The sequence below is a fragment of the Amblyomma mixtum genome, chromosome 1 (assembly GCF_055824585.1).
Source record: "Amblyomma mixtum isolate Tamu chromosome 1, ASM5582458v1, whole genome shotgun sequence".
Taxonomy (NCBI): domain Eukaryota; kingdom Metazoa; phylum Arthropoda; class Arachnida; order Ixodida; family Ixodidae; genus Amblyomma; species Amblyomma mixtum.
In genome coordinates this window covers 205,928,952-205,952,805 of record NC_143012.1, presented here as the reverse complement: position 1 = coordinate 205,952,805, position 23,854 = coordinate 205,928,952, and the positions used below count along the sequence as shown (strand labels likewise).

Genomic DNA, 23,854 nt, shown 5'->3' with positions numbered 1-23,854 from the left:
AGCTACTGTGCAAGACAGACTTGTTCTGAGCTACAGCCTAAACCTATCATGATCTTTGTGCAGACTGTGAAGAAAGGGAAGAAGCCATCTTTGTGTAACATCTGCACTTAATATGCATACATTCTGTCAGAAGGCGGGTATTGATTAATATTGGTGACACAGCGGAAAAAAGTGAGGACTGTTAGTTTCTTACTGTGTGTTCCTGCTTTGCAAAGATGCTGAAAGATAGGGTGGACCAGCTTTTGGGCTTGGCATGCTTGCAGAAATATTTTTGTGGTTTCTGATCGTAGATGTTCTTGCAAAGTTACAGATGATGGTATCAATGAATCAGGACCCGGAAGTTTTGTGGCTTTATGACTTGATTCTTCCCGCATTCTAATTCTGCACCATTAAGTGTCCATGTATTATAGCTTTTTATTTACATTGAGGTTTCCTCTGTGCAGTAATAGCTTGTGTATCTCAGTGGCAATAATAGTTCAGCTGAAATGTGTTTGTTGAAAGGGGAAGTATTGCAAAAAGCTACGTACATATGACAGAAGAAAATCTCAGAGCACTAACAGGCTGATGTGTTTGACGCATGATAACCTTAGCTGTGTATGTGCCATAAAACCCAATATAACTAGCAGGCTGCACTGATTCGAGTAGGTTCCACTAGGAATGTGTCCCTGTGCCAGCTAGGACCCTCTATTTCATGGGCAGAGCGTCATGAAGATTACACGTCAAAAAAGATAAAATTTATATTGCAGAGTACATTGACGCAAAAAAAAAATTCCTCCTCTTGAAGTCACTTGTAACAATGCTTCCTGTTTGCAGTGTATTGTTTTACCTGATATGAGTAAAATGGAATGAATATCAGGCCTTTGGCTTTATACACCCCCGTAATGTGCAGGTATCAGAGCAGGCATTCCGGTCTGAGCAGTTTTTGGTTAGAGTAGCTGATGGTTTCACAAAATTTAATTTAGGTACTATACTTGATGGTACTTGGATGGATGGAATTTAGGTACTTGATGGCACTGCATCCTTGGCACTTGCATTCTGTTAAGAAAGTTGAGCTGAAATCATGACATAAACAAAAGCAGCGAGTGAACCAATCAAATAACATTATTCATAGATTTCCCAGAATCTATGCCTTGGTAACAACACTGGAGTGGTTGCTTAACTATATTTATAGGCCCTTAAATATATATAGGCCCTATTTATAGGCCCTTAACTAAGAGATTAATTTGGCATGAGCTGTGCAGTTGTCCCTTGCTCCACCTGATAAGCTATGATGCAATCCAAACAGTGAAGTAGTTCAAGACAAAAGTGAAGCCATAAGAGTGACTGTTATTGATAGCCTTACAAAAATTAAAAGAGCCAGAGTGACACTAGGGAACCTTTTTTGATCTGCCCCAAGAGTTAAAAAGCTTCAGAGGGAAACCATGAACGACAACATTCTTGAGGTACTTATCTTCCTTTAAGAAAGCAGGGACTCAAGTTTATTTTACAGATTGGGAAGAGCTTTGGTGCACTTGCAGGGCAGGAACAAACTATAGGAAGCTTGCACAAGGCTGAAGACATCCGCACTGTTCTTTAAACCTGTACCAAACTGTGCCCTTTGAATGGCAAAAGCTGCACAGAGCTGCGCAGGCAAGATCATCACATGTCGTACAGTTATAGGCATATGTCAGCCTCTAATTAGAGCTCTTTTTACTCAACCTTATCAGCTCATTGCTCTCAGCAAAATGTAATTGTGGAAGATACTGTTCTCCACGTGACCAGCCGTCTTGCTCCTTTCCCTCCAGGCTCCAAGGGCAAGGAGAGCAGAGCCCGTCTGGTGTGTCGGTACTGCGGCTATGTGTCAAGCAATGCCAGCTACCTGGCGCACCACGAGCGGACGCACACGGGCGAGCGTCCCTTCCCGTGCCCCGTCTGCCCCAAGGCCTTCAACTGGAAGGTGGACCTCAAGCGTCACCTGCGCACTCACACGGGCGAGAAGCCCTTCCCGTGTTCCCTGTGCGGCCGCTCCTTCCGCATCCGCAGCCACCTGACGGGGCACCTGCGATGTCACTCGACTGAGCGGCCCTACCGCTGCACCCGCTGCCCCATGCGCTTCACCCAGAGCAGTGGCCTCGCGCGACACATGCACGTGCACAGCGACGATCCGCCTTCCTAGGGACAGGGTGTCCCTAGGCAGCAGAGCCCCGTCTTCAGGACCGGTTGTCACTCATTGCTGGTGCCCTCATTTGTTTTTTGTTTCCCCTATTTTAAGAGTAGAAGTGTTTGTGCAGCAGGTTTTTAATGAGAGAGTGTCTGGTGATATGTGTCTGAAGTCCTCTAGAGGCAGGGATAGGCACTTGTGGTCAGTGCTATATTGCGTCAGTGTCAGGCTGCTGGGTTGTGACTATGCGGAGAATGGACATGCTCCCAGCATGAAGCTTGATGAACCTCGAGCAATGTTTTGACTCATTGTAACTATGATGGCGTTGCGTGATAGTGTGTCAATATGTGGCGCCATCTGATGTGTTGTGTATCATTCGTACTATAAATATAGCAATCAGCTCTGAGGTGCAAGGGATGGCGTAGGAATTGTATTTGATTTAGAAAAGTAGGGAAGCTTGACCTGGTGCTTTGAATTTTCTTTGCATCTTTGCATGCAAATTTTTCAGAAACCAGCTTAGAAAATCCTTAGAAAATCCTTAGAAAAGTAACTGGCTTAGAAAAGCCAGTTACACCAACTAGTAGGCAGCATGTGTTGGCGATTGTATTCATGACTGTTAACCAGTTGCTTATTACTCGCTAATATAAAAGCTGGAAGTACTTTTTCTCACTACATCACAAAGAGCCCCATGATCCTTCTGTGCAGTACCTCCTCTGCACCAGGTGAATCATGCCTCTACCAAATTCATGGCACTAGCTTCCTTTGACGTTTACTTTGCATGGTGGGTGATGGCTGTGAGTTGTCTGGTCTGGTGCTGCCTGAAGTTGCTGATTGTACTTTTGTGAAACTCTAGTTCAAAATTGGGAATTTACTGCTGGCAATTTCCAGTGGTTATTGAATGGAGGCACCAGCTAGGAGCCTTCACATCAGCTGTTGGTGGTGTCCTGAAAAATTTAACGCTTTTGAGCTCCTAATTATTCAGCTGCCTTAACTGACCTCACAAGAGTTCACTAATATCTGGACCAATAAGCACGCCAGATTTTAAGACGGGGTGTCTGGGAAAAGTTTTGAGGTGAAAGAGATGTGTGGTGCATCTGGAACCGTTTCTTGCTCAAAATACGGGCACATTGCCCCTGCATAAGTGAGAAGCAGAGATTCTTGTGTTGAATGGTGCATTGATGACTGGGAAGTCTAAGTGAAACCAAACGGGACGAAGGCATGACGACAAGACGGGACAGAGCAGCATTCTGAAAGCTTGAGGAGTGGCACTTGTTTGAACCAGTCCATATGTGCGGCAACTTTATGGTTTGTTGCTGCCCTACCTTGAGATTAAGATTCCTGCTCTTAGGATATATGCAGCCTCTACAGTACCTGGACAAGGTGCTTTAAAAAGTTGTCAATACAGGTTCGTGAGGATGCCATTTTATTTTGCGCAGCTGCCAAAGGCATGTTATGAATTGCATTTCATGGACTCGAGCTTTGAGGATAACAGAATTAACAAAGTGAAGTACAAGAATGGCAAAGGTGCACATATTTACTGTTGTTGCAGGTCCCTGCTTTTGTTTTCTTTTTTTGTATACAACCTTTATGAAGCTTTTACTGCACTTTGTTGTTAAGTACTTACCTGTTAACAGTTGTTTTGCAGTTCTTAATATTTCTGAGGCTTTGTTTGCCTAATCAGAAAAAGAGCATGAAGTGATGAATAGATGGAAGTCTCAGTCCTTTGGCCAAAGTTTTGGCAAGGGATTTGTCTTTGTTCATGTCCGTCCTCTTGTCGATATGCTGGCCAGTGGATTGAGAATTCCCCTCCCAAGCATTGTCCATTCTGTGCTGCAAAAAATTCCGTCCCCTTTCTCTGCTATGTTCAGGAATATTAGGAAATGAAAACAGGAAAGTCACACATTAATCATATACAGCTGGACAATATTGAAATGAACTGACCATCGGTAGCAAGCAATGACAGCGAAGGTAGCGAAGCAGTAGATAGTGTTATTTATGTGATACAATGTTTCAAAAACAATTTAAGTTTGATTAAGCTTTGTTCAAAGACAGTTTTTCAGCAAAATAGAGCAACTGGGTCATATTAAATGTCCAAGTTGGCATAATTACTCCAGGTCAGTAAAAGGTGACCAATTACCACTCTTCCATATTTAAATTATCAGTGTGCTGCAGCTGCATTCCCTTCTTGCTTGGAGGTCTCATATGATGGCAGCATATTGATGCTCTGGTATTACAGTTGATAGAAAGATGATATATCAGTGTTTCAGGGTTGAGAAAAGTAGCTCTTATTTTTGCTCTAAAGGTTTGCTGCTTCCAGATAACTTAAATGAAGTTACTCAATGTACTACCTGACCATATTATGGCACTCTCTAATTGTAATTGGTCGCTCTGGATGGTAGCTTTGTTCTCAGGGCCATGTACTGTGTGGTGTCTCCCACATTGGCTTGATGACTTTGAAAATGATGTGTCTGTCTTATGCTAGTGCAGTCCCTCTTGTGCCAGTATTATTCCACCTTAGGGCCCATTACACAAGGAGGAAAGCATGGGCGATGAGAACCAGAGTCCTCGCTGTTCTGTCAAAGCTGAGTTGAACTTGCTCCTCTTGCCTTAAGTATGGCAAGTTTGAATGGCCTTTCTCTGGCCATTCTTGTATCTCTGACCTTATATTTAAGATCAGGGCCAAAAGTTTGTTTATAGCTCTTGATGTGGATCCGAAAGCACTCCTTTTCTATCTCTGGCGGTTCCAGCATCTGACCCTGTTTGCCACTCTTCCAGCTTCGACAGTGCTTCTTTCTGCCTGTTCACCTGTATTAGAGCAATAACAGGCTGAATACTTTTTAGCACAACACATAACGATAAATGCCTTTCCTGTCTGCTTTATGCTTTGCACTAAAAAGTATTCAACATTGAAAACATGAACCAACCAGCCCTGAAACAAATGTTGCTGAAATAACAGGCTTGTTTCTAATGCGAAAGCATTACTAGTCCTATTACGAGAAAAGCCGGTGGCATTTGTGTATGTATGTGTACTCACAGATAGTACAGAAAATCCCAGTGATGGCAAAAAAAATAGTGTGGCGTCATCAAGAAGCCATATGCCGCACACAGCAAGCCGAGAATCGCCATTTCAGACAATCCTATACATGTTCGGCATCTATACACACTCCCCACTGACCAACCTAAATGTGGTGCCAGCTTTCCCGACAGCATTCGTATCAAAACTGTCATGTAACTGTTTGTTTCTGGTGGTGTCACATGATCTTTCGTTGCATATCTTACGTGTGCTAGTCAACCTTGCGACAGGGATTCGAACCGATGACGTGCTCCTTCATTTGTATGCGTTCCCAGACTCTTTACCCCTTCCCTTGAGGCGCGGTTGAGGTGTTTATCAACCAAGATGTGAGACAATTACTGCGCTATTTCTTTCCGCAAAGAGCAATTTTTGTTTCAAAATTGTGATGCAACCATTCGTTGTGCAGTGTTCTGGGCGGTGTCATACGCACACATGTGTAGGTGGATGTCAGTGCACCCAGAGACAGTAATGCTTTCATATTCCCACGTGGTAGCAGTCTTATGTGTGTCTGCCAGATTTTTTTGATCATACATTATATTGCAAGGGAAATTTATAAGCATGATATAAAGCTTATAGCATTTAGAATGCAAATAACTCAGAAGAGGGTTTAGAAAGCATTGTATTTAGTTTGCCGTGTTAACACTTGGTCACATTTGATGAAACTGCTGATATATTTCTTGGGCGTTCTTCCAACCGTATGGTTCACTAATGTAAATATTGACATTCTAAGCAGACATATTTTGCTTGGCCTTATTAAATACAAAACACACTCAGAACTCGCTGTAGTTTTTGCTTGCTATGTGACTACTAATGGTTAAATGGGCTACAAAAGATGACGGAAGCAGGAAGGTTATCTACATATTGGTACACAGCAGCAAGAGTAGGAATTTGCAACCCCTCGAAAAAAAGAATCGTGTGGAGTGCTAATGTTTGGAATTGATTCTTTTCAAGTACCATTCGAAGGTTACTAAATGGCATGACTGTGCAGCAGTTTTATCCTGTGGTAATGAATAACCAACAAAGTACTGTTCAGTGACATCAGTAATAACGACACAATTTTACTTGGTGGCTTTTCTTGTGTTCGTGTGACTCCATTCACATAAAAACCTTATTTTACATACCTCTTTTCAGGGCTCTGTGAAATTTGAAAGTACTTTAATTTATTACTATACTAGTGCAAATTCTCGATACTTATAGCTGTTCTGTCTCAGTGCAGCCGAGTCGTGACATTCTTGGAAAAGTAGGCAATGGCTGCATTCTATTCTCTCTAGTAAATTGGCCAGTTGAAAAACATAAGCACCAGTGGTTATATTGAAGTGTGGTTCGTGAAGGCTTATTTTATCGAAAGCAAGACAACACATCATCCACACTTAATAATGCGTGAAATGTGGAGTAGAGATAGCACAGTTGCCGAGGTGTGTTTTTGTCTGAATATTCACTTTGGCCATGCTTACAGCTGGCTTAGGAGAGGAGAAAGCAGCTTTTAATCTGGCCTGGCTTGGGGTTGGAGGAGTACTCTGGTAGCAGTTACCTCGTCTATTGCTGTGGTCACACGTGTTCTTTTTGCCGATTGCGTTAGCAGTTGGCTAAGTTAGGGTGAAGTGATGTGGATGTTCGAACTTCCAGAGTAGAGGGCTCCGTGCGTGGGGGCAAAGGCCATAAAAGTTGAAAGAAGCTCAGGGTTGGAAGCTGTAGCTACTGCATATGCTACTAAGCTGGTCCATACTGTTTTGAAACATACTGTTCATTCGGAGCTTTCATGAACTCATATGCACTAGTACATACCTGGGGCTCTTCGTTTTTGGGTAGAAACCAACACTAACCATTCTCCCACTGCAGTGAGCTTTGGTAAAATTTGGGTTAAACCAGATTCCTGCCCAAAATGGCACCGACAAGCGATTGTGGCTTGTTAAAGTAGCAAGTAAAAATACCAAATGAAGAGAAGTGGAGATCTTGAACCTGTTTTATTATTCAGTGCTTGCAGTTAATTGCTGGTTGTAAACACTCTTTAACGCTTGTCATTCACAGTGTGGCTTAAAGGGACAGTCTACTGGCTTTTATTGACAAAATTTTTTGGTGCCAATCGAAAGTTCGTTTACCAGATAAACAAATGCCTGACTGTGGTGCTGAGAAACACAGCAGAAAAATTTAAAATAAAATTTTTTTCATAAGGCAGCCTCGCTTGCTCATAGCAGATGGCATCTGCAAACCCTGACAATGGGGCACGAAATATAGGCAGTATGGTAACGCTCTCTGACCGTATAAACACGACAACTGCCGCGTTGCCTAGGCAGTGTGAAATAGCAATAATAATAGTAACCCAGATGCACAGGCTTTATTAAAACTATAGTTGAGAGCACTAAGGTGGTTTTGAAAATACTGTCAACTTAATAATACAGGTGATATCTATCACAAATGCCAACAACCGTTTTTGCTGACAGCACTGCAGCAAGTAGTGATTCCTTTTTCAAAAACATTTTAGAAGACAATGAAGCAACGCTGAACGACTAAAGCAGCTGTAATTTATTTAAAGAGAGAAAAATAAGCTGTCTTAAGTTGATATGAGCAGAAACGCATGACACTGGGGCATAGTCACGAAAGCCAATGTGTTCAGTCCTTTTCTGGTGTCTGCCATGTCAGCCGCAAAGGGAGAACATGGTGTGACACTACCATCTGCTTAGACCCGACTTTTTTTTGCCAATTTGGAGTATAAATTCCTGCCTAAACTGTGAGTTTTGTTTTAGTTACTGCCACCATATGGTGAGATATGCCAGAATATGGCAATATTTTTATGCTCGCCTCCGAAAGTAGACTGTCCCTTTAAGTTAGGGTAACTTTGAAAATTGCGTTTCACAAGCGGTCCATGAGGAGACGTGACAAAGTAACACTTTATCAGCATCATTTTGTCAAACACCAGCTGCGTTAATGATGCTGTGCTCAAACACTGCTGTACATTTCTGATGATGACGGTAATGATCTAAGCAGTGAAAGAATTTTAGTGAATGCATAAATATATGAGTTGATGAACACTTTCCTGGTGCAATCTTCCGTTTATAAATTGTTCATAGAAATAATAAACAAGATAGGAGGATTTCATGCTCTACAACTAAAGCAGCATTCGTATAGGTAGTTATTGTTGTTGGCGCTAATAGTCCGAAAAATCAAAACATGAAACAATTCCCTGAAAAACCCTTGAGAGCTCTATTCCTCGCAGTACAACTTCCGATTTCGATGTGGATGAGACAATGATCTTCAATGCCTCACAAGGTCAAACCGAACTTGACTGCGTGGTGGTATGGCCCATGCTATGGCAGTATGACCACATGATGATATGACTATGACCATATGACTTGACCTTTGACCTTGACGTTTGATTTCAGACAGTGGAGACCATGCTTAAAGGTGCACTGAAGAGGATTCTGAACTTGTCTTTTTGCCGCGGCAGCTCGATCTACAAGTTCCTAGCATTCTTAGAAACTGCGACTTATTGCCCTGTATGGCCGATTTCCCTAATTAAATCGAATTAACGTCCGGCTCCCGCCCTTTTTTTTTTAATTCTGCCTCGTACGATGGGCGGAGTCGACCAACGCGTGAAGTTCCTTTTAGCCAGCTCCGTGGAGGCTTTGCTTTCACTTTATTTTGTTTTTTAGGTTTCCATGAATAAATAGTTTCATTCGCAGATAACATAGCCGCAAAATAAGCCCGCAGAAATAAAAATATACGCGGACTATTTGCTACTACGGACTACTACGTATTACTCCGCCGATGGCAGAGCGGCAAGCCGCCACGAAACTGGGTGAAAGGCACTTCACGCGTTGGTCGACTCCGCCCACCGTACGAGGCAGAATTAAAAAAAAAAGGGCGGGAGCCGGCCGTTAATTCGATTTAATTTGGGAAATCGGCCATAGAGGGCAATAAGTCACAGTTTCTAAGAATGCTAAGAACGTGTAGATCGAGTTCCCGCGGCAAAAAGACAAGTTCAGATTCCTCTTCAGTGCACCTTTAACAGAGCTTTTGCTCGTATAACTAGGCTCAAACCACGTTGAGCCCCTTCTTTTCTTTTTTTAACTTAATTTTCTACCTAAGAATAGCACTAGATTTGACCTCTGAATTCCAGCAAAATGAAAACCCGAATGTACATATACTGCACATACGTTACAGTAAATAGCATCTTTTTGTTTGTTGCAAAGTGGAGTAGCATCTGCACCTTGTGATAGTTTCCGGCATTTCTTTTCGTGGTCAGGCAGCGGTTGCCAGCAGAGTTGCCTTCACTGTGAGAAATCAAATTAAGAACAGTCTTACATGCACTCATTTAGAGAAAGCCATAGGAATTACGACAGTACAGGACGCATTGTAAACAAGATTAACCAGAGGAGCAAAACGAGACAGTCCTCAAGGGAGGTCTGGCATCTTCTCAACATCTGCTTCTCGCATGTAGGCCAACATCAAAGCGTTCAAGTTATTCTATGCAGCTGTAAAACAAGAAGCAAGGGGAATTTCTTGAGATATGTTTTCTCTTTTTATTCACTTGCGTAGACACAGTCTCAAGCATTAGACTTTATGCCATGCTCAGGTCTATTGCTGCTTGAGTTCCACTATTGCTAAATCTGTTTTATGTGTATTAGTGCATGCCAGCAACTGTACACGTGCATTGAATGTCTCTCTCATTCACTTTCACTATAACACAACTCGTATCTCCGCCTTCGATATTGACATGTGTTTTTTCTTTTTGTGTAAAGTGCTGTTCCCAGTTGCAGGATGACATCAATAGCTTGTGAAGGCAGCACCGGAAAGCACCAAAATCCTTTGTTCATGTTGTACACTAGTAATTATTGGAGAATTGGTGCGAGAATGACCACAGCCAACAACACCATGCAGTTGTGAACTTGAAATGGAAAGTATTCGCCAGTCCTCATTTGCATTTGTTATGTTTACAAAAGCTGCCTGCTGCATCCTGGCGCTATATTTTCTGACGTTTCATTTGGTTTGCCACCACTGGTCGCAGCTCCCGGTGATGTAGGTAGTGGGGGATAATGTCGCACTTGTCGTGGGAGAAACGTGCTGATGCCACTTAGTTGTATAACCACACTGCATGACCGCATTGGCAGAGGCACTGACGAATGACGAAGCATGAAGACACATTTGACATGCCTGTTAGCTTTACTGGCACTAATCCCATGTCATGAAAGAATAGGTGTAGTGGTCGTGCGACATATTGGTGGAGTATGGTTTCTGTGACTTGGCCGAATTTGTTGTGGCTGACATCGCAACCAAGTGGACTGCAAACGATACCAAAAGTTGGGAAATAAGGCATCTGATATCTTACCTCAGTTGAAATGTTTAGTTTTCATTCTTACGTTGATGTGCTTCGCAAGAAATGTGAATATCAAGCACTGAGCTATGCAACGGATCAGGGGTTTTAATTAAGTTTATTCTGAGTGTGAGCATCTGGAAAAATACATGCAAATGTTGGAAGTATGTCAGCATGGTATGGCCATCACTTCATGCTGCTGTGGTTGGCTTTAAAATGCTTCTTTTTTTTTTTTTGCAACTGTGAGGCAAATTTTGCATTCTTGAAAATGGTGTGTCTAATTTTGTGTATGGTAACAGTCATGACCGTGTGTAGGTGCGAGCTTGTGGTGCAAGCACGCTGTTTAAACTGTATTTATTTCTATTCTGTGTACAATCCTGCTCCCGCAAGTTCTGCGGTTTATTGTGAAATTAACTTATAGAGCAAGTTAGGGGTTGCCAACAAAGCGCATTCTTTGGCAAGTAGGTACATTCTCATTAATGGATGAAAAATAAGCATGGAAAGATGCAGAGAAAAATGACTACAAGGCTAATACTCCTCATATTGACTTTCTTGTTCACCTGATTTTGTGCTTGTTTTTCGTATAATCATAAGTGAGAAAATGTTTGAAGCAGCAGTGCATATAATTCTTGTATTTAGGAAAAAAAGAAAAAAAAAAAGAAGAGTCGAAAATGCAACTATGTGAAAGGTTGACTCGCTGTTTCCCATGATATTCACATGTACATATGCTTTTTAAACGCTGTGTTTTTAGTTTATAAGTCTCTGTTGTTCTGTTGAATTGTATCATTACACGTGGGTAGCACGTAGCATCAGTTGATGGCATTGTTCTGAAAACAGTGTGCTGATTGTATGCCTTTCATGAAACTGTTAGTTAATTGGTAAATTCATATCTTTTGTAGTATTTTTACTCCCTATGTAGTCTCTGTTCCTTTCTAGTCGGGTCATAGAGTGAGACTTCGTAGTATGATTTGCGAAGTCATTTTCCTGCCGTTTTATGATCACTGCAGCAACAGATACAGCCTGTCATTAGCGTAAAACCCAAAAATGAAATAAATTCATAAAAAAAGCTTGATTAGCTGCACTGCAGCATTAAAAAGGATATGAAGCTGAAACCTAAGTAACATGAAAAAAAAAATGATTTGTAAATTGTTTACTGAGCGACGGCTAATTCTATCTCGTGATTTATGTTTATTAATGTCTTGCGCATCATTACAAAAAAAAAAAAACATGCTACTAAAAAATTTGGTGTTTGTGCCTTTACCCCAAACTTGTGCCTGAGCAGAATTTTCATTCTTCCTTCAAACTGCAGTGAGGATTTTGAATGGCTTAACTGTTATGTAGTAGGGCTGAAACTACATTTTATCTTACTAACTGCCCGTGCCAGGGGACAAAAGTGTTGTGATGGTCTACAAGCTTGCTTTGCTAACCATCCAGACCACCCTTTCTGGAGGCAAAGACAATTGTAATGCTGCAGTAAGCATATGCTAAACAGGAGCACAGTCTGCGCCGTCATTAAGTGGCAGAAGGGTAGATGGAATCCTAGGCATGCTTTTATTGTTTTAATGTGACAGTTTTAGAGGTCCCGTTCTCGAAAAAAGCCGGCGTTCATTACTGCTTAACCGCTACACCACTGCACTGGTAGTGGTTTGAGGATGCCCTGTGATCTATGAATCTAAAAGGAGTACTTGCATGGGTGGGATCTCTAATTCTATCGCATTGTACTTTGAAAGGTAGGTTAAGCGTCGTCCAAGTTTTCTATCACCAGTGCACCCAGTTTTTACTTCACATTCCTGCTCAGGTTTGGTGTAAGTATCTTTGTTTTATTCTGGCTTGCTAAAACCATGTGTTTGGGCATTTTGCATTCGTTCTGCATCAGCATACTAGAACAAGTCATGCCACTTCTTAGAAAGCACCATTCTTGAATGGCTACCCGTGAATACAAGGTGTTGTGTTTCTCCCGGTGATACTTTTACTATTCTGCAACAGAAGGATATGTGTGTTTACTGATTTAAAGTGCTGAATATGTTTTGATATGATTGTTCTGTGATGCTGTCAGTCAAATGATATTGTGTTTAGGTCATAACTTGCAGTGAAGTGTTAGTGGAGGAACTAAGCTGTGCCCTAAACATGCAAACTAATGGTGTGAAATTTTACACTGTAGTGATGCTGTGAAGGTTTTTATGAAGTTACCTGTTCCTGTGTAGTTGGGCATTGCATGTTGAGCTCAGCTAAGCAAGGCAAGACAGTTTTTATATGCCACTATGCATTGAAAAAGTTCTAATGAAGTATCGGTCTTAATTGCTAACTTTAGTTGATGTGTTGTTCTTTGTAATTGTGAGCCCTATGTATATGTACACACTTGTTTTACTCCACGTCGGTTACCTGTACGGCTTTCACCTCGCACCTGTGCTGGTTTATATAAAATGTTCCTCTGGTGAACATTTGTTGTGGTTTATTGTCATGACTGCTTTGATGCCATGAAGGTATCACAAATACAAGCACATAGCCTTTTGGTATGAGGTGGAATGAAAGTTTTAGCACACAAGAGGTCACAACTTGGAGTTTTACTTTACACTGCATTTGCAATATGTGATTGTTCACTGCAAATGCACAAGTTTATGCAATAGTCATTTCTATTCTGCTACACTTTTTTACATACTGCATTTGCATTACGTGATTGTTCGCTGCAAATGCATTAGTTTATGCAGTGGTCATTTCTATTCTGCTACACATTTTTACATGAACTGTGCTCTCTATGTAATTTACTGGGTTTCTTCTGTCACCTCTGTCACCTTTTGGCTTATGTGATGCCTCATATATAGAAGGTGTCCATTCTGGTGATAGTCTGTCGCTGACTTTATGTTGAAGTCAGGTTTCTCTGCTTAATTATTTTGTTAAATGTTGCTAGAGTTATGAATGTGGAGGAAGTTGGTAGATGTCAATGGATCTGTGAGGCTAGGCTGCTGTGATTGTGTGAAAGAGTGCCAATTCATACAAGCATATCTGCATGTTGTTTCGTGTTTCGAATGTTTGGATTCTCGATTTCATGCCAACAACCAACATTTCACCGCACCATATGCTGAAGCTACTAATACTAGTCTGCAAAGTAGTCAGTGGTGCTTTTCATCATTCATCATCAAAGAGAGATGTACCCATCACGAATACTGCTATAACAATTATGTTCACTTAAGAGGCCAACATAGCAAAGTTGACTGCGTCAGCACCTCGCTTAAGTTATCTCTGCTGCTTAACATGAAAGCTAGTGCATTAGAGGCCTCCTTGGTTTACAGCTCACAAAGTTCAAGCTTTCCAGTTATAGTGCTGTGCAAGTACTTGCTAGATTATTCTTCTTAAAATTTCTCGCACGTCTTTTATAGGCTGCCTTTTGTATCAGTCCATCAGCAAAGCATTATGAGTGTTCACTCTGAGTGTCATGGCAGCTCTTGCATCTAGCTTTTAACTCGTACTGCACTGTTGTGGAATGGTAACATTTAGTACTGGTCTATTTCACAGTGAAAAATTTCATTCTTCGTGAGTTTTTCCACTTTGAGGTTCCTGTGCTATGAGTTTTTCCACTTTGGGGTCCCTATGCTATGAGCTTTTCCGCTTTGGTGTTACTATTCTGCAACTTACTGATTCTGTCCTCTGCTGTAACCAGCAATGGCAATTGGTCTTATGTGCTGGGAAAGCCAATTTGACTGTCACTTCATCTATGCTTTGCAGTACGTCGTGGTCCATGTTTTTCAGATTAGCACTAGGAGGATGGTAATGAGTAAGAAGCTGCACTCCTGAGTTTTGATGGAGCATATAATTATCTGTTCATTGAAAGATCTCCACCTTCAGGCACCCAGAGATCTGTTTACCCAACATAAAAAAGAGATGATGACGACGATGACAAATTTTTATAGCGCAACGGCATCTTTGGCCAAAGACCACCATGGCACAAGGTTGCTTCTTCTCCTCAAGGTGGGGTCAAAGACCCATTTCCAAAGAATTTCCCAAACAACGAGCAAAATACAGGGTAACAAACTTTTGGGTGTGAATGTACCCAATAACATCCATAGTTATTTTGGAGCTGTCAAAGAATCGTGCTGCTTTGGTGAGGCTTAGGAATGGATTACAAATGGAGTTGGTGATGTGTTGGTATCTGACGAAGCCTGAAGGCTTCATGTGCTTCAACGCTCAGCATGTGTAGTCATGAGGGCAGGCTTATCCTTTCAGGCTGCTCCAAACAGTGGAAGAATGGAAGAAAAAGTAACACATAAATGAGGGCATCTCATGTTACTCATCTTCATCAGCCTGACTATGCCCACTGTAGGCCAAAGGCCTCTCCCATGTCTCTCCAATTAACCCTGTCCTTTGCCAGTTGCAGCCGCCGTATCCCCGCAAACTTCTTAACTTCATCCGCCCACCTAACTTTCTGCCGCCGCCTGCTACACTTGCCGTCTCTTGAAATCCACTCCGTTACCCTTAAGGACCAGCGGTTATCTTGCCTTCACATTACATGCCTTGCCAAAGCCCATTTCTTCCTCTTTATTTTGACTAGGATGTCATTAACCCACGTTTGTTCCCTCACCCACCATGCCCTCTTCTGGCCTCTTAACGTTACACTTGTCATTTTTCAATCATTCTCACTACTCTGTCTCACTATACAAGTTTTTCTGTGGAAATTTCTGTCTGGTAATTTGCAACCTAAGATTCCTTGTGCACTGCGTTCTTCACTGTGGAATTCCATTGAAAAATTTGGCAAATGAACTGAAATGATTTTTGGGGCTGTTCTTATTTCCTAAAATGGATTTAATTAAGCACGCGTTTTGTGGCTTGTGCTCTGTAAACTTAATGTTTTCTGTTGGCCCGCCTAGAATTCATGAAAAATGACCAGGTACTGAGACTCTAGTGCATATTAAACGAAACCTAGGGTAGGTGAAATTTGTTTGGAACCTTCCATTACACTGCCTTACAGCTGAAGTGCAGTTGTGGCAGATAAAAATTAACCTCAATTTCTTTTTTACTGAGCAAGAGAGAGAGAGATATATTCTCAGAAGCAAAAAGAAAAAACAAAGGAGAGGTTGGTTCTTTAAAAAGGGACCAGCAACTCAAGCATTTCTAAGCAAGCAGTATCTACTTGATACCCAGTACAACAGGAAAACAATTACAAATATTCCTAGACATGTCAGAATTTTATTAGGCTTGCCCTGAATAGTGGTGTAGAATAGTGCTTTTGCTGAGACATATTGTTTGCTTGTTTAAATGCTTGAGTGCAGAAATTCAGATTTACTTGTGTCCTGGCAAAAGTTGAACTGGAAGGTGACAGAAAGACAAAGCCACCTGAGAGCAACACTTCACAGCCTCTAGACCAGAATTGTGCTTTACCATAAGGCTTCTTCTCCAGTGGCGTTTGGTGCTTTGCAGGTTGCGGCAGTCAGTGGCCGCCATCGGCCCTCACCGAGGCTACCGGCGGCCATCGAATGAGCCCTTGGCACGGACAGAGGGTGCCGAGCTACCCTCCCCCGTGCTATTCAGACGCTGTCAGTGGCGGAGCTGTGACGGACGTCGCCATGGATCCGAACAGCACCGGCAGCAGCGGCGGCAAGGAGCCCGAGTGGCGGATGCTTCTGCGCACGCGCCTGCGGAATCACGCTGCCGAGCGGCCGTTCAAGTGTCGCCTCTGCCCCCGGTCCTTCACCCAGAGCAGCCACCTGAACCGCCACTGCCTGAGCCACACGGGCCAGCAGCCGTTCAAGTGCCGCTTTTGCGGCAAGCGCTTTGCCCGCTCCGACAATTGCAAGACACACGAGAAGTCACACATGCGTGCGATGGGTCGGCTCTAACTTGGACGACTGCACCACGGCAGTGCTGTGCGGCTCTTGTCTGGGCTGCTTTGGGTTGGGAAGCACCGAGAAGGGATCGCTCACGCGACAGGGCTTGAATCTCATAACCTCTAATAACAGATAAGACACACACACGAGGCACCTGTTTAAAGCCTTATCTTTCGCCTGCACCTGTATCGAGGCCACTATATACAGGGTCAATCACGCTTAAAGGGAACACGGCTCTGCTTGGCCTCGTACCTGCGGAGTGTCATTGCATCAAACCTGTTCATGAATCAATGCACAGTGGTGCTCAAGAAGACGGACCTTGACGTGGTTCTTCATGTTATATGCCCCTTTGCACGGGTTTGCTACCGGCTTGGTCACAATAGTGCTCCGCGTTTGAGCAGCCATGCGGAGCCGTGTTCCCTCTAAGTGTGATTGACCCTGTACGTGGTGAGGTGCTTATTCCTTCCGACTTTGAGTGCAGTGTCATTCTTTGCTCGTGATGCTTGCTGTGTTGTTGCACTGATCGTTACTAACTTTGCGGGATGTTACTACTCATATTCGTAATAATAACTCTGTGACTGGTTTCCCAACTGCACCCCTCATGAAATTATGCTCTGCTTATATGGATGACAGTGAGCTCAAACTTTTCCTAGGCTTAAAATATATTGCGGTGGATTAGCACAGAGTGTGCAGTGGATGTCTTGCGGCCCTGCTGCAGTCCCTGTCTGCATCAGGAACTTTTCATGTAGACCTGCGCACCTTAAATCCCTGCACTCATTTGTGTCCTTGCCGCACTAAGGAGGGGGAAAGAATGGTTGTGCGAATGAAAAATCTGTAAAACGTATAAACGGTAAAGGTACACGGAGTGAAACCAAAATCAGTGCTTTCTTTTAAGTGATTGGAATACTACAGTTTAAGCAGTATTGGCTTAGGCATGGAAATTGCTAACTGTGACAGTGTTTTGCTGTGAGGTGGCCTCATTTTACAGAAGTCACAAAAATCTTTGATTCATTTGAGGCGCAAATGACTGAACAGAACATTGAGTATAACAAAGCTTATTTTGTACCAGGCTTATGTGCACTGTCACTGTGCTGTGATATAGGCCATTTTCTCACGGGTGCCACCGTATTGGAGAAGCAGCACAGTCTTGTTACCGGTCCGGTCATGACTGCCATGCTGGCTTGTGCGGCATAGCAGTAGGAGTAGCAGTCGCTAGCTGTGCTGTGTGATATTTTTTTCTTAGTGTTTCTTTCCTTGGTGGCAGTGTTCCTAAGGAGATTGTTGATCTGACCTGGGTCTCGCAGCTGAACTAATCCTTATCTCACACTGTTGTCGCTGGCGCAGCGTGCTGTGCGCGCGCTGGACAACCAGAGTGTGCTCCGTGTAAATTAACAGTGCGGCTGGAGAGTGGGCTGTTGTTCGGAGGGCAGTAAGGGCAGAAATTGTCATGCTATGTTGAAATTGTTGTACTTTGACAGCTTTGAATCCAGCACACTGGAAATATTTTTATTTCTCCTTTATTTATTTTTTAATACAGTTTATCAGAGTAAAGAATTAGCAATTTCGACTACATGCAAAATACTTTCACACATACTTGAATATGCTCATGCCTAATGTTTCATTGCAGTGTGTAATTTGTACTCGGCTGGTTCTTAACATGGTTTGCATTTTTGCTGTCTAACGCTTCTTCTACTGATGTACAGGGTCAGTCAAAAGTTCCAAGGCCACAGGGTTTGCTTTTGAGCAGCATAGTCGGGCTGTTGAGATACCCTCGAAGCTCAAAATATCTGCAAAGAATAGAAGAAGGATTGTTCTAGCGTCTGAGAACCTCGATAGCTCTATTGGAATCTTAAGTGCCAGGTTATACCGATGAAAAGCGGACCATGTGGCCTGGGAACTTTTGACTGACCCTGTACGTGGGAAAGATATGACTGAATCACCTTCTGGCAAGTACTGCTGGTTTGCAAGGTTCAAATTTGGATATTACTTGTTTGCACTTCTCTGCTGAAGACATGTACCGCTCGGACTCGCCATGCCCACATGCAGAATCAGTATTTGTAATCCAGAGTTTGACAGAATATTGTATGGCGAGGAATGAGCATTGCAAAGCACAAAACGTATTTCTTTTATGTTTCAAATGTCGGCGAGTATATGGGTAGTTTTCCTCAGAATATCTTTGCACTTCATCAGAAAGGACATATTCTGTACAAAGGTGGCACGTAAATTTTTTGGCACATCTGAAATTAAAGCATGCAGCGTGCTAATTGTTTTTAATTGCAAACATTATGATGAAGCCCGGTATGCCTTTCTTTAATACGCGACTCTGCAGCAGTGCCCGAATAAAGCAGCCGCAGCGTGTCTGTGCGTGGCATATCTGGTAGTCTTAAGTAAAGCATTAAAGCCGGGGCACCTAGTGATTTTCGTTTTTTTATTATCTCACATCCGAGTAGGTGGATTGTTGCTGATTGCGGAGTGTTGCTGAAATCTGAACTGGAGCCTATCTGTTCTATTGAAAATATTATGCTTTTGTGCTGAAAACATGAGAAAATTACTGGTTTGTGTGCACAGTACAGTGCACACTGTGCCCACTGCTTGTCTGCCGCACAAGCCAGCAAGAGGAGGAAAGGTCGTCCCCTTGCACTGAGGTTGCTTTCCTCCATGCCTGTAAAAACAGTCTGTGTGATGTCACATGCTGCTAGTGTGCTAACTTAGTGTACTGAGTATGTTCAGTTGAACTGCTATTCTTCTGTCTTGGATCCGGAGCAGCAGTGGATGGTTTTTAATGTAAAAGGATTCTGTAAAGCAATTCGCAGAAAGGTGCGTCATGTAAGTAACTCCACCAAAAACCTATTTTAAATTGAGCAGTGTCTGTTGTACGATCATGAATGTTCCAGGTTGGTGTTGAGGTTATGGTGACACCTTTGGCATTTGCACAGACTGATTACTAGTGAAGAAACATTTATGTTATTCAGTGACAGGCTGCTGTACTGTGAAATACATGTGCCGTGTGCATTTGATGTTATTCAACTTCATTGCGTTTTAATGACATAAATTCTTGAGAGTGATGAGGCCAGATTGTAAAGTGGTTATGTTGTCATTATTGCGTTAGTCACAAGAAAGATTATAGCCATCAGAATATTGGCGAACACTAAAATAGTTTATTGAGGGAAGGGTACTAATCTGCCTAGTTTGATCACAGCGAAGTACCTTAACAAGCCTTGCCTTTGTTAAGCAGTGTTTCCTGTTCATGAGTGATTGCACTGAGAGTGCGGTGCATTTCATTATGGCAGGAAACACTCATTGAAAAGCCCAGATGTACTTGCTTCTGTGTTGAATTTGATGAAATATGATATGACTTCCAGCATTTAGTAGGTAAGCTACTCAACTGACCGACAAGTGATAGCCAAACGTGTGAAGTTAGTTTAGTGCTGGGTTCTTTGTCATCATGCTAGAGCATGCTTCAGGTTCTCCCTTATTCTTGTCAAAATTGTGGCCTGTTGAGACACTTCTCTGTTTCTTAAACACCCAAGTGAGGGTATGGCCATATAGAAGTTAAATTTTACCAGCATTTGCTTATGTTTGCTCAGTCAAATTTCATGGGTGTGTGTTTGTTGGAAAAGCAGTGGGATATACTGTGGTCATTATTACTGGTCTGGACACGTTCAGGAGAGTTGGCTGTACAGTAATGCATGCGGTGTCAACTTTCTGTCACTACAGGTCTTTTGTGTAGACAGCCGCTGTCTATCTCGGAGAGGTACAGGGTTGGTGGGGTGAGCACATATGTGAATAATGGTTCCTCCAAATGTGTATATTTATTCGGAGCCCTGCTTTCAGAGGTGGATAGGATTTTGGGGTCAACTGTTAATGTTTTTACCTTATATAGACCAGTTTGCTACTAAAGAAACTGCACAGCTTGCTTTTGCTTGCGCTGACGTTTCTTCATGGGAAGTTTGTGCAGGATGTCACCTTTTACTAATACCTAAAGCATCATTCACTTATTGTCATAGGTATTGTCGGGCTATATTTGACAGCCATACAAGCACTTGGGGAAGTTCAGGACCGCCATTGAACACGTTTTTCTCCGAAACCGCCCACGCCTCATGTAAAACCTCCAGCAAGGGGCATTTAAGGAATAAATAAATAATTGCGAAAAAATAGAAAGAACTAACTTTGACAAGTTGCCAATGTGGAAAAGAAAAATATATAGAGCAAAATTTTTACCAAGTTATTGAAAGTGACCTTGTTTCCCCGTTGTAAAACATCACGTGATATCAGAGCTGAATCCAACTGAGTGGTGCGCACTTGTCTTAGCACACTGCTAAGTGCTTGGCTCATATGTCATAGCTTGGTTGTCTCATGTAATGGTAAGGTCCGTTTAGCTTTCATTTGACTGAGGCACTGCGAAGGTCCATACATGGCAAAAATTAGGAAATCACTTGAATGTTGCCTTGAGGCCATAAAGAAACTCATGCTGAGAGCTTTTTGTAAAGGTCGTTATATGTTTTGAATGCCCAAAGTATTGATTCGCATTCGACATTGATATATGTGTTTAGTATCTCGAGTCATGTGATCATGTGCATTTTATCATCTTGGTACTGTTTCTACTGCTGTTGGTGGCTAGGATCTGTTAGTTTGCTTCCACATGTGTTGGGTGTAAGCTTTTATCATCATGTTTATTTTTATTGTGCACTCAACTCATGCTCACAAATGCCCTTTCCTGGCATAAATGCGATGTAACAGGCATTGCTGAAGACGATCTATATAGTCTCATACGATGCATCAGAAGGAATGTGATGAACTTCAGCTTCATCACATTTGTATAACCCGTTCACTTTTCTTTAATTTAAGCTGCTAACCAGCAAGGTGCGAGATGTATGAAATGCTTAATGTAATCTATTATTTGTAGCAGTTCAATGTCCAAAGTACCCTGTAGTTACCTATGTTAGTAAGCATTTACATTGCGGTAGACATATCCCTGTCTGAAACAAGTGACCGCAGATGATGTGACCACTGCGTGAGCGTATCGCAAAAATGCGGGAAGAGCAAGTTCCTAAGGCATAAGTGCAGAATATATAATTCATTCCACTATGTATAGCTATTTTCTGTCTTGCTTTTTGGGCTTTCTTTGAAAGAAGGGATGTTAGGCCATGTGGCAAATTTCTTCATAATTGATGAAAAAAGTGTCAGTGTCAGTGCATGTGTCATGGATCCACAGCCTTTCGATCATGTCTCTTTTGCCCTGTGTCATAGCTTTTAAGTGGTGTTCAAAGCAAGAAAAAGAGAGGGAAAAAAATGTCTACAGATGGATAATTGTTGGCTGACCTGCCCAGTAATGGTAGTTATTCTGAATATAATAAAATTGACCTTAGCCAGGCAAAGACCTCAGAGCTTCATCTTAATACTTTGCTGACTGACGTGATGGTTAATAGATAAAATGGCATATGATCTTTGGGTTGGTACTTTGAAAATAATCGAGATGTTGACCCCAATGCTTTTTTCTCTTAAAAACCCAAGTCTTGTTTGGAAGCAAAACTGACATGAATTTCGATATTTCTATTTGTCTTGCTCATAAAAATCAATTTTTTCTTTTCTTCTGAAGTCAAAATTAGTCGAGGATCCTTATTTTTAATGTGGCTGGGAGGGAGTATAAACTTGATTAGGCTACTGTTTTGATATCAGCTATTATGGCATTCCAGAGAAGTGGTTAGGTGGATGTGACAGGTTGTTTCTGGGAAGCATAAACTATAAGTGTTTTTGATACTGCTTTATAAGGGGCAGGCACAGCTTTTAATGCTCAAGCAGCATGTTTTGGCCTGTAGTTGAGAAACAAGGGCACTCTACCAAAGGAGAAATCCTGACATTTGAGCAGGCGCACATTTGACAAGATTGATGGGCTGTGCTGTGTGGCAGCTGATATGTCTGATAAAGCCGTTCATTGGCGTCACGAGGACTGCTGTGAACAAGTCCACCTCTGGGGCTGAATCATTGTGCACATATCACGTTTTTTCAAGGTGTTAATTGTTTGAGAAATAAAACACTACACAATTATGAACCCATTTCAAAGGAATCTTCTCTACTTCTGTCATGTTAGAACTACAGGCGTGCGTAGAGGCAAGACAAGGGTGCAATAGTGGCCTTCCTGGGAGACATGGGGAAGGGGGCGGAAATTTTTTATCATATTGTTCCCTGCTACCCAGAAGATATGAACAGGCGCTACCATGAACTTTGCCCCCGCCCCGTTATGGAGAGACTTCTATACGCCTAAGACTGAAACACAAAAAGGGCAGCGCAGCTGCTCAGAGGGATGGCCACATCATTCAGTGTTTTGTCATTGTAGATTAAAGGGCCATGGCCATAAGAACAGGACAGGTGCCTGAACACATATTCTGGCACTTACCAATTGTTTAAATATGAGCCAGCCACTGTGTCTTGCATGGCACTTACGTGTTATTTCCTTTAAAGGGACCATGCAAAGAATTAAAAGCCGCTTGTAAATGTTAGAAGTGATGCTCAGAAGCATTGACACCAAGTATGAGTCTTCGGAACTGAGCCGGCAATTATGAATTTTTAAAAATCGTGTTTTTTAAAATTCGCGCGCCGTTTGGTGTCTTCGTAGGGAGCCATTTTGGAACCAAAATCGGGAAAACAGACGTCACTAGTCCCATGACGTCGGCAGGCCACCACACGCCGTCATTCGCTCGAGCCGCGGCAGCTACGACGTCACGGGCACACTTCTGGTAGCGGTGAAAATCGTCTGATCGAGCCGCCGCGCGACCCCTCGGGCAAACGCGACCCAGCTAGGCATTGCCTTCGCGCGTATGGTTTCAATTTACCTCTGCCGCCTCTTTCTGTCGCGAGTTCGGGAGCCAAGAAAGCGCAGAGACCGGAGAGACGCTGCCGACGCACGCTGCTCCTCGGGAGTGCGACAACTGGAAGTCGTAAACCGAACGTCAGCGAATGACGTATTCATGGGCGGAGCCCAGTCCCGGAGCTGTTTTCTTTATTTTTTTATGGTGCCCCGCGCGTACGAGTTGAGGGGAGAGAGGAGGAACGTGATTTTTAATCGTCTATAACTTCGTTGTTATTCATGCTAGCTCAAAAATTCTTGCGCTGGGGTGACGAGTGATGGATTGCCTATCTTTACGTAATCTCAATAAATTTATTTCATAGTCCCTTTAAGACAGATAGCAGCATTAAGTATTAGCTGCGTGTTGGGATCCCTCGATAGAGGAGGTTATTCGAATTTAGCTACTGAATGACATGGTAACTGAGTACTTGGCACTGCTCGTCAAAAAGCAGTCAAGTTCTGGATCATAGAAACAAGACTGGTTATGTTGCCTTCAAGCATCTTGCTTTTAGAAACTGAAAGAAGTACATCACTTTGTGAATGACTAACTTGATATCAAAAATAACTTTTTTTGGTTCAGAAGTTTCCCATTTAGTGTCGGGAGTTTTCAGTTAGCTGCTGTTGAAATAGTGTAGCGGGAGTCTGACTCAAGGGTCGCTTTTTA

At 42.5% G+C, this 23,854-nt stretch overlaps 2 protein-coding genes across 2 annotated transcripts; both read left to right on the top strand.

Moving 5' to 3' along the window:
* The first annotated feature begins 1,421 nt into the window (after positions 1–1,421).
* On the top strand, positions 1,422–8,650 carry LOC149370643 (zinc finger protein 784-like). The gene is made up of 2 exons (XM_089578284.1): positions 1,422–1,442; positions 1,682–8,650. The coding sequence occupies exons 1-2, from the start codon at positions 1,422–1,424 to the stop codon at positions 2,153–2,155; spliced, it is 495 nt and encodes a 164-aa protein (XP_089434410.1). The 3' UTR covers positions 2,156–8,650.
* A 558-nt stretch (positions 8,651–9,208) lies between these two features.
* LOC149370642 (uncharacterized) lies at positions 9,209–22,399 on the top strand. Its single transcript, XM_089562472.1, has one exon. The coding sequence runs from the start codon at positions 15,993–15,995 to the stop codon at positions 16,353–16,355; it is 363 nt and encodes a 120-aa protein (XP_089418598.1). The 5' UTR covers positions 9,209–15,992; the 3' UTR covers positions 16,356–22,399.
* Positions 22,400–23,854: the final 1,455 nt, after the last annotated feature.

Excerpts from the sequence above, each read along its gene's own strand:
- LOC149370643 (XM_089578284.1), top strand. The coding sequence starts at position 1,422 with ATGAACGACAACATTCTTGAG. Across the intron at positions 1,443-1,681 it reads TGAACGACAACATTCTTGAG|AGCTCTTTTTACTCAACCTT; the intron begins GTACTTATCTTC and ends GCCTCTAATTAG.
- LOC149370642 (XM_089562472.1), top strand. The coding sequence starts at position 15,993 with ATGAGCCCTTGGCACGGACAGAGGGTGCCGAGCTACCCTCCCCCGTGC.